At 43.6% G+C, this 10,233-nt stretch overlaps 1 protein-coding gene across 2 annotated transcripts in view; it reads right to left on the bottom strand.

Annotated features, from left to right (window-relative positions):
• Positions 1-856: 856 nt before the first annotated feature.
• Positions 857-10,233, bottom strand: part of LOC115337831 (E3 ubiquitin-protein ligase RBBP6-like) — a 123,287-nt gene continuing 113,910 nt past the window's right edge. The window contains exons 10-14 of one of the 2 annotated variants that reach the window (XM_041121673.1): positions 7,137-7,194; positions 3,297-3,455; positions 3,155-3,221; positions 1,780-1,924; positions 857-1,179 (exon numbers count right to left, since the gene is read on the bottom strand). In XM_041121673.1, the coding sequence (XP_040977607.1) occupies positions 1,877-1,924; positions 3,155-3,221; positions 3,297-3,455; positions 7,137-7,194 (332 nt within the window). In that variant the 3' untranslated portion in view covers positions 857-1,179; positions 1,780-1,876. Of the gene's footprint in view, positions 1,180-1,779; positions 1,925-3,154; positions 3,456-5,115; positions 5,283-7,136; positions 7,195-10,233 lie in introns of both variants that reach the window. The other variant, XR_005931853.1, reaches the window with a different exon arrangement.

Raw genomic sequence — 10,233 nt, forward strand, 5'->3', positions numbered from 1 at the left:
TTATGACATGCATATGGGCATACTCATGCCTGTGTGCACATGCCAGGGTGTACACACATGTTAAATGGGCATTACAACATGTAAACATTGTGCCTGTGCACGTCAGGGTGTACATGCGTGTTAGAACAGGCGTTACAACAGGCAGAGGGGTGTACTTGTGCCCATTTACACGTTAGGCTGCACACACGTTACAGCAGGCATGCAGGTGTACCTGTGCCTGTATGCACGTCAGGGTGTGCACATGTATAAACAGACATTACAACACACACGGCTGTACCTGTGCCTGCGTACACATGTATTGCAACACACACACGGGTGTACTTGTGCCCTGTACACCCTGGAGCAGTTCATGAAGGACTGTGTCCTGTGGGAGGGACCACATGCTGGAGTAGGGGAAGAGCGTGAGGAGATAGGAGTGGCAGAGACAAAGCGTTAGGAACCGACCGCAACCCCCCTTCCCCATTCCCCTGTGCTGCTTCTGGGGAGAAGGTAGAAGAGTTGGGAGAACTGGCTGCAGGATGAACTCCGCCAGCTCGTTGGACCGGGGGAGCCTGCAGGCAACTCCTGCTCAGTACCAGCGATCACACCACCTGCCTGGCCTTGCCTTTGTCTAAAAGGGCAGCGGCAAGAAGTCGTTGGGGGAAGATCTGCTCTGCTCGACACTAGAAGCAATGAACAGAGTGGTTTCTTGTAAGAAAAATCCAGTAAGAGCTTTAATGTCCAAAATGGGGTAACCTGGTCTACAGCTGGGGTCTGCCCGGTGTGCTGCATGCTGGTCGGAGGCCCGCTCGGTGCTGCGCGACTCGGGGTTCCCACCATCCGAAGGGCCGTGAGACTATCTGTATCACCTTCTCTTGCTTTTGTTCCAGCTAAGGCTCTAAGAGCATTGGAAACGATGCTGTACAGAGTGCGAGTACCTTTCTGACTGGCTTCGTAACAGACCAGCACCTCCTGGTGCAGGAGAGGGACCTTTCTCCTCTCCCTCCGTTTGGAGCTGACAGCAGGAGGCCAAAGTGTTTCCACACTCTTCAGTTATTGTACTAAGTCCACTTATTGGCGAGTTCTTCTGCTTCCATGGCAATTTGGGTGAGTTTTCTTTCTTTTTCTGAATTTGCTTTGGCTTCACTTGTAGCTGCGTCTGTCTCTGAGGCAACGTTGACAAGAGGAAGCTGTGGTTCTCTGCAACACAAAGAATGGGTTTTGGAAAAGAATTCACATTAATATGAAGTAAGAGGCTGGGAGTAAAAAATTCTCACAACAGAAACAGCAACCCCAACAGCTGGGGTTGTTCAGCCTGGAGAAGAGAAGGCTCCGGGGAGAGCTTATTGCAGCCTTTCAATATATAAGGGGGGCTTATAAGCAAGGTGGGGAGAGACTTTTTACCAACGCCTGTAGAGACAGGACAAGCGGCAGCGGTTTTAAACTGGAAGAGGGTAGACTTAGACTGGACAGAAGGAGGATATTTGTTACGATGAGGGTGGTGAGACACTGGAACAGGTTGCCCAGAGAAGCTGTGGATGCCCCATCCTTGGAAGTGTTCAAGGTCAGGTTGGATGTGGCTTTGAGCAACCTGACCTAGTGAGAGATGTCCCTGGCCATGGCAGAGGGGTTGCTCTAGATGATCTTTAAAGGTCCCTTCCAACCCAAACCATTCCACAACTCTATGATTCTGATTCTATGAAATGCTAACAGGGTGCTGCTACCCTGAGTGAACCGCACTCCAGGATGCTGCCACTGGGAATGCTTTGCTGCGCAAGAATGCTGGGAAGACCAACTCACTGTTTCCTATTCTTCAGCAGCGATTTAACCAGGTGACCCAAAGCTGCCAGAAGGACTATGGACGCCAGGGTGGCCAGCGCCACAGCTGCACGGCACATTAGCGGCCATCTGCAATCTGCAGCCTGTGGACTTTTCTCACCAGCACCTGTAGGAGATGGGACAGTCCCACATATCGATGTGTTCTGCACTCCTGACAGTTGCACCGTGTGTTTGAGAGGCTGAACGATTGCGACGTCCAGCTGTGCCCGTGGGCTTGGGGCAAGGACTGCTTGCTGGGGACCCTGGATTCCTGGGGAGTGCAATACAGTATTATAAAGGCATAAAAAATAGAGAACCGAAGCTGAATGCCTCAGCCCTGCATTCCCCCTATGGCTCTGGAATGGCGGCCAGCTCACAAGCTGAAGTCACACAGCCTACAGCCACTGCTCTAATCCCATCTGGAGGAGAAACATTCCCCTGATACGTTGCCATCAACTGCTTCATAAGTGAATGGTAGCGCATGGAAGATGAGCAGCAGACACAGGTGTAAGCCGAGACACCCAAAGCTGCAAAGGCACACGGGTGATGTTCTGGGTAGAAAGTTTTCCTGCGAAGAATGCGTTAAGCTCACTGTGCAATACCAGTAATCGTTAAATGTTGGTCTGCAGAGCAGCAGCTGCAGAGGGGATAGAGTGATCTTTTGCCTGTGACCCAGCAAAGGAAGTGAAGACTCACGTCACTTTGCCATGCTTTCCCTCCAAGGCTCTACGTCAGAATCCCACTGAGATGCAGAGCCTCTTTCTAAGTCATTTAGAAAGACTACAACAGCCTCCATAAACAATGTCCTCTCTCTCCTGGGCTGAGTTGTTAGTCTAATAGACTGATACTGTTTTTCTGAAGTGAGTGCTTGCAGCTCACAAACAAAACAAAAAAAGATGAGTAATGTAGCAGTCGTTTCATCAATTTAAACAAATTAAGACCTACTATCAGTCTTCCCTGCAGCAGACCCACAGAAATTAACACAATCTAAGAGCCATACCAAAGGCAAGTCTAGTGAAATAACGTCAAACTAGATTGAGTGCTGCAGGCTGTTTGGGGCAAGATTACTGCTCATTTACCATCTTTCTCACCCCACAATATGTTGTTTCAGCTTTGTTAACTGCTACAAGTCAACTGATGGAGCCACTTCACAAATTTATCCAGTGCCCCAAGGACTTGGAAGAGCTTGATCTGAAGTATCTTTTATACATTATTTCAACGGCAGTTACTACAGCTCTCCTTGATACTTAAGAAGAAAGTTAAAAGTTGAACTTTAGCATAAATCCTAGTAGTATCACCTTTAAAAGAAGCAAAAAGGCTTCAGCTGTTTTGGTAAGAACGTATCAAAAATCCTTACCTTGCTCTCACCAAGTTCTGAAATCCATTCTTTGACCAAGTTATTCAGTTTACCAAGAACGACCAGCCCGTAAAGAAAACTCATGTATAAGTTTGCCCTAAAAAAACCCAGGAGATAAACAAATTTTACAGTCTTGTTGTACCTGTGATTCAGTTCTTCCTCATCTTCAAATACCCCAAATGCTTTCATCACTTCAACCACCTTCTGAGTATGAATGCAATCTACATCCTTAGGAGGAGCCAAGCTAATTGGAGAAGTCATTCCATAGTGCCTTTGAGGCTGCTTCTGCAGCCTAGGAGTACTGAGGGAGACAATAAAATACTGAAGAATCCACAAAAGAAAAAAAAAAACAAAACCCAACAAACCAACCGCCTTAACTAGAAAACACCCTTCCACTTACAGGTTTCCAAATCAGCTTCTGCTCTTTTGCCCAGCATTAACATAAATGAGGGAAAAAAGATCCTGCTTATGGTTTTTAGATAACTTGACCTAACTTAGAAGTCACAACTACTTTTTTAGAAAAACATTTCTGGATATAAGAAAAGATCCAAGTTGCTACCAAGTTGCTTCTACTGACTCTGGAAGGACTTTATAGGTAATTGTAGAGGAAGGACATACAACAAAGTCGTCTGTTAAATAGAGTTGTTGCAGCAAAATCAGCATTACCTTGGTTTTGTTTACGGAAGAGGATGAACGAAAACATCAACCAATCTGCAGCTAATGTTGCTAGCAGAGCCTTGTGCTCTTAACAGTGTTCGATTTTTATTCAGTTCAGAGGGTTACCTGTACATGCAGCTGTTTTAATCTAAATCCAAGGGCTGTGTGTCAGCACGCAGAGCAGCACAACTTAAGCTCTCTTTGTAGAACGTGCTCAAACCCGCTTGAGCTAGCTCACTGCCCAGTTAGGCTGAGCAGGACACCAGGCACCTGGGTTTGGAGGCCCACAAGGTTACTGCCCCTGGAACTCCAGGCACAGCAAGGCATCATTTTTGCCTCCAACCCTCCACTTGCCCTGTCTGCTTAGACTCCCTTGCAAGCAGAAGCAGCACAGGACTGACATGGCAGGACAACGTTAAATTAAAAGCAGCGCGAGCTTTTCTTTCTTTTTTTTTAAACCACAGAACCCTTGCTTTAGAAACTGAAAAATGGAGAAAGAAACCCCTACTTTGCATTACTAGATGAAACCAGGGGAGAGAAAGGAGTGGGGCAGGAGGTGAGGACTGTACTTAATGGATCAAGGGTCTCTACAGAAACACTCGTAGCAAAAGGGGGAGACACGTGAAAAAGGTCTCTACAACTCATCATGCTTGTCAAAGAGCCCATATCCAGACCCGAAGGCTAAAGGGATTAACGATGCCGTTATCCAAACAGGACATTTTCCTACTTCACATACGGACAACTTCAAATATTAGCCGGGTTAGTCGAGAGGTGCTTAGAACTATTTAAGGCATCTGACCCACTTTGGCTGGAATGGGATGAGGAAATGCTCAAAGGACAGCTTCAACACTTGATTTTGAAAAGGTAAATTATTGCAGCTCCTTATTTCTAATTGTTGCCTTTACTCTTCCACTGAGGAAAGATGGATTTCTCTCTCTCAGCGTAGCTTTATCCAACTACAGACATGGCTTTTAGTCATCTAGTGGGTTCCCCTGCCCCCCTTCTCTACGAGCTCATTTTTCAAACTTTTTTCTATGCGTTTTCCAAAAAGCTGGAGCGGGGGGGTATTAGGACTGTAGTCCTATCAACTAGTCTCCCCAGTCAGAACAGCTGTTCACTTACAAGGGTAACTAGGCCTTGACCTAATTTGCCTTGCCTTGTTTATAGGCATTGTCAGCTTCCACTTCCTAAGTAAAAATAGTCATAATGAATATTTTCCTTCTTATGCTATCATTTTCATAACAAATACAGAAGGAAAGCCTATGTTTAATTGATGTGCATTACATCTAAATTAGAACACCTACAGCAGCAACTTCCTACATGCTTTACGCATTACTTGCAGCGTACAACTTGCACGTCAGAAAGTTTGCACAACACAAGAATGGGTTTTAGACTTTGCTAGCATTCAAGATCTTTCCAGTGAACAGAAGGCCACCATCTGCCTTTCGTTGACCCATTCTTCCTACAGAGGCTATAATTAGAGATTGACATAAAGGACAATATCAATTAGATACAGCAGATATTATTAAGAGCAAATTCTTTTAGGCAAGAGTAGGTATTTTTCAGTTGCCTGCATGTATTACTGAAAATTTGATCTCACAACTTAAAAGTTGAGGAAAATGGCACTTGGAAAGCTTTACTGAGAGTGACTTATGCCCAATAGAATGTGTTCCCCTTTTGGAATTAAAAAAAAAAAAACCAAAAAAAACAAAAAAACCCTTACTTCTCTCTCTCAACTGTACCAGACTGCCAGGCTTATACAAAGAAGAGATCTTAAGAGAGAAAGTAGCACGCGTGGCATACTACCTATTCATCCATCAGCCTTCTGTTTAAATGAGGAGTCTCTGGCAGTTTAATATTTTGCCAACTCTTGCTATGATTTGTCCACCATAGCAAACAGCTCCAACATACTTCTGTTCTGAGAGATCCTAATGTTATACAAGAAGTTAAACTGATTTGTTCCAAGTTTTGTCACTTGTTGATAGCTTCACAAAGCTGCAAGCCATTTCTCCTGCATACTCTGAGAGACAACGGATAAGTTCACACTATTACAGGTCAGGGAGTTGCCTTCAGCCATCAGGGCGGTGTATGAGCCTTCACTGTGAATGCGTCTCTCCAACTCATGCGGTCGGCTTGCCTCCAGCCGGGCAGAAATTTATCACTCCGGCCTTTTGTACCCTCACCACTTGGGAGGAGGAATGAATGGAAATCAGCTCCTGAACCTCCCAAATTTCATAGCACAAACCAAACCAAACCAAACCAACCAACCAATCAAATCCAACCAAGCAAGAAAACCCCCAAACCCCGTGACCTTCACTGAAGTAACACCAGCTACGCCTTCCATTCCTACCGCACAAACTCATGCTAAAAAAAGCCTGCAGACACCTGCTGGCAAGCTAAAGCACCTTGTTCCTGACGACAGCATTCAGAGAAAGCCACTTTTTTTTCCTGCCTTGAAGCTGGGTCGGTAGCCTGAGAGCAGCGCCAAGCTGCAGCTGCAGGCAGCCTGTACGGCACAGATATTAACTAGTCTTCTCCTCGAACTTCTTTTATCTTCTTCCATGTACGCTTCCTATGCTGTTGCCTCACGATGATGTATTTGGCCTGCTCTTGTCCCTGAATTGTTATTTTCTTGCTTCCTGAATTGGAGGTTTTAGACAATCTGTGGGATGGAGCCGGGGTTTTGTTCTGATTTATCTTTAAGATTTTATAAACACAGTGCACCCTTACAATCTATCTCTAACACATATATACCAAAAGGAAGGACTGACCTGACACTGCAATAATAGATAAAACAGACTCCTCTCTCCCCAACCGAGAGAAAGCAGCTTGGCTATTTGGGCTGACTAAAGTGAAGAAACTCAAAATTGTCATAAAATAACAGTGTTGACTTTTCCAAGAATTTGCTCAATCAGTGTCAACTAAGTTGTTAGAAAAAGAATGTTGGAGGCTGACTTCTATTGGGAAATCAATTTCTACAGCCCTGTTCAGCCAGAAATCAAAAGGGTGGCTTTCCACCTGAGCCTTTAATTGTTTTCAATTCTGATATGTAATTATGGTTTCCTCAAAAAGAGTTCCTTTTTCAGAGTCCTCTTCTCAATCAGGTACTGGAGGTTTATTTTAAATCATTTCACTGCAAGCACAGATCCCCTTTGTTAAAGCCAGTTCAAATTAGGCCATTGAAAAATTAACGACCGCTTGTATTCTCCACAACTATCTGTGCATACTTACTTCATTATAAATCGGCTGTTGCAGAAGCTAAGTGCTACGGCCTCGTTTAACAGCTTACAAGTAGGAATACGTTGAATTTCTATAGAATACTTACAGTTCCCAGCCTGGTCTGCCACCTGCTGAGCAAATTGTACTGACTCTCGCTGGATGACCTTTTGGAGTGGCGAGAGGAAAAAGCAAAAAGTCCCATTCAGTTTATCTGAAGAGAATTTTTTAAAAGACATTCTAAAGTTACAGTTCCTTACCAGTGGCGGGTATTGATTGTCCTTGGGGGCCCAGACGACTTGCTAATGCTGGTTGTCTTCGCACAGGAGCCCGACAGACCTTGTGAATAAACGCACACAGCTGGAAAAGAAGCTCTACTACAATAGAAGAGTCACTGCATATGTTGAAAGAAAGCTTACCTTCTCTTCCAACAAACTGCTGGTTGACAAAGAAGATGTAGAAGGCTTAGCAGTAGTCACCAGAGCAGCAGGAGGTGTAACAGTCATGAGTGGTGGTGGAGGCGGTGGCAGTAGCGGCTGCTGCTGCTGTTGCTGCCGAATCTGCTGATGGAGCCTTTTGTGTAGCCGGTTCCATTTTTTTAAACAGTTCACAGCCTAGAGGCAGAAAAACATTTACAAAAAGGGTAAGATGAAACTTCAGCAGATATACGAACAAAAGCCTTCACAGAGGAAAATTACTTCTGTATTCCTGTAAATGCTATCAGTCCTAAAAGAAACCAACATACGGATATATGAACACATCACATGAAACACTGATACTAATGGCTGGTAACTCAAGAGTTCCTGTATTTAAACCACTTCAGTGTCAACGCCGAATTTGAAAGCGAGGCAATCATGTTAAACAAAAGCGTGACCTGAATTTGCCAGGTTGTCTCTAAAGAGTTGTAAGCTTCTGTGACAACAACAGATAATGTATTTGAAAAGTAAATTTAGCCTTATTCAATTACGCCTTGCTTAAGGAGATGTAAATTAGTATCTTCTTCCCTTTCGGCTTGTTACAAATAGCCTTTTCTTACAAGCACTTGAGGTAAATGTCATCACGTTACCTGGTGGAAGCACTTGTTGGCAATTAAAGCATCAGGCGAAACATCCGTCTGATGCCACGTTGGGCATGTATGTTCCTCAGATTCCAGTAATGCTGTTCTAATACCTGTGTAGAATTAGAATAGTCAAAATTGTATTTAGCCAGACTAAGGAAGTTTTGGGGGTTCTCGTCAATTATAAAAACACACATATGATTAATGGGTGAATATGGTCTTGAATTGAGAGCACGAAGCTATAGTTGTTCAATAGTGTAAAAAATTTCTAGTATGCAGCAAATAACTATGCAGTTTTGATATTTTACTATTGTAACATCTGAAGATGTAGCATAGGCTGTGTCTTGATGTTTCAACTAGTCTTTTTCCCACTATCTAGTACAGTGAGAAGTCCCCAACCTCAAGGTTAATGAATAAAACACATCTCGAGAAAACATTAGTAGGTTTGAGTTCTGAAGGTTTTAACCAACTCTCCTGTGGAGAAGAATGTGGATTAAATGCCTAACTATCTGTTTGTTGCAGACCACAACAATGCCCAGAGTTGGCTATATAATTTAGTATGAGACAAGGTGCTGTGGACAAACTAAATGCATTCAATATCTCACAATGTAATCACCTGCACAGTTAGCCACTCTTCTCATACTCATCCTTCCGCATGTCAAGAAGATTTAACTAGACACGTAAAAAGGGGAAATAGCTTCCTGGCTTTTTTTTCCCTCTATACGAGAAGAGCGCTTTCATATTCAGCATATACTTAAATATTAAATAGAACCGGTAACAAAGTAATTTCATTATCTCCTCTTTCTGCTTTCAGAAAATCAGATGTGATGTTTTGAATTAACAAACACGGGAGTAACACTTACATTTGTCACAAGAACTGTTTCCACAGCAGGGAATAACAGCTGCATCAGTCATTAGATCCTTAGAGATGACATATGACAACTCATCTGGAACAGGATCATCTGAGGAGAAGGAGGAGAAGGATGGCTCCTCTGGTAAAAAGGGAGGCTTTTCCTTCTTTCCTCTAGCATAAGCTTCCCTGGAGGAGGGGTGGGGAAGGAAAAAGAAACAAGTTAAGGATGGGTAAAAGAAAACTTTTCCAAGCTTTGGATTTTATCAAAGGAGGATAAGAGGATGGAATTCTTCTCACTCCACATTAGCCTTCTAAAACACAGTTGCTTAGTTTAAACTACTTTTCTGTAGTCACAACACTAGAAGAGGGAGGGGGGAGCAATTTTCCTTCTGCAGAACTCTCCCATTCATTGGATCAACTAAGAAAGAAGCTCAGACTAGAAAAGTGATTTTTGACAGCTAGAAATCAGGCAAAATGAATCCCACCTCTCCTTTGCCAGAGGATAAATGTAAAATGCAGGCTCAGGATAAAGGTAGTCTCCGAGTAATTACGTTGTCTAAAAGGAAGACGTCTATGTTACAGCTTCAACAAAAGGAGATTCATGACGGAAAACCAAAAGTGCTACCAAGTGCATTTTGAAACAGCCACTGCTCTCAGCACATGGTAGTTTTTTCTTAGTTTATAGCAACAGGAAAACGTCAGTCTGTTTCACACATGGGATTTAATAAAAGTCAGAAACATAAAACAGAAGCAAAATGAGCTTTCAAGGAGAATGACTCCACTGTAAACACTACTGAAATCTTTTCCAGAAACGCAGATTCTTAGCGTACCACAAGTTTAGCCAACTTCCAGGGGCGGGAGCAGCAGGACCACCGTCTTTTAAAAGTAGAAAGTACCACAGATTTTCAGGTTAAGATAGAATGAGAGTGCTTCCTCCCTTGGAATGACAGATGCTGGACAACTTGGTTGCACTGCCACTCAAGATACTTACGCATGGTTTCTCTCCTTCACTTTTTGGTCAGTCCACTTAATTCCATTCTTACGCATTAATAGTTGGTATTGCATATTTTTTCAGTGTTTGTCAGCATAGCACCCTTCGTATTGGGCATCTCTGTCATGAAACTCTGTGGAATTCCTGTGCTCTTTTTAATTCTGGGAACAGTCTCAAATTTTTTGTCCTGTTCAAGAAACGAGAGGCAGACGTACCTCGAGACCCACACTTAAAATGACACTTCCCTGAATATTTTAAGCAGCAAAAGCCTTTAATCCTCTCCTTTTACCTAGCGTAAGGGTTGC

The sequence above is a fragment of the Aquila chrysaetos genome, assembly GCF_900496995.4.
Source record: "Aquila chrysaetos chrysaetos chromosome W unlocalized genomic scaffold, bAquChr1.4 W_unloc_7, whole genome shotgun sequence".
Classification (NCBI taxonomy): Eukaryota; Metazoa; Chordata; class Aves; order Accipitriformes; family Accipitridae; genus Aquila; species Aquila chrysaetos.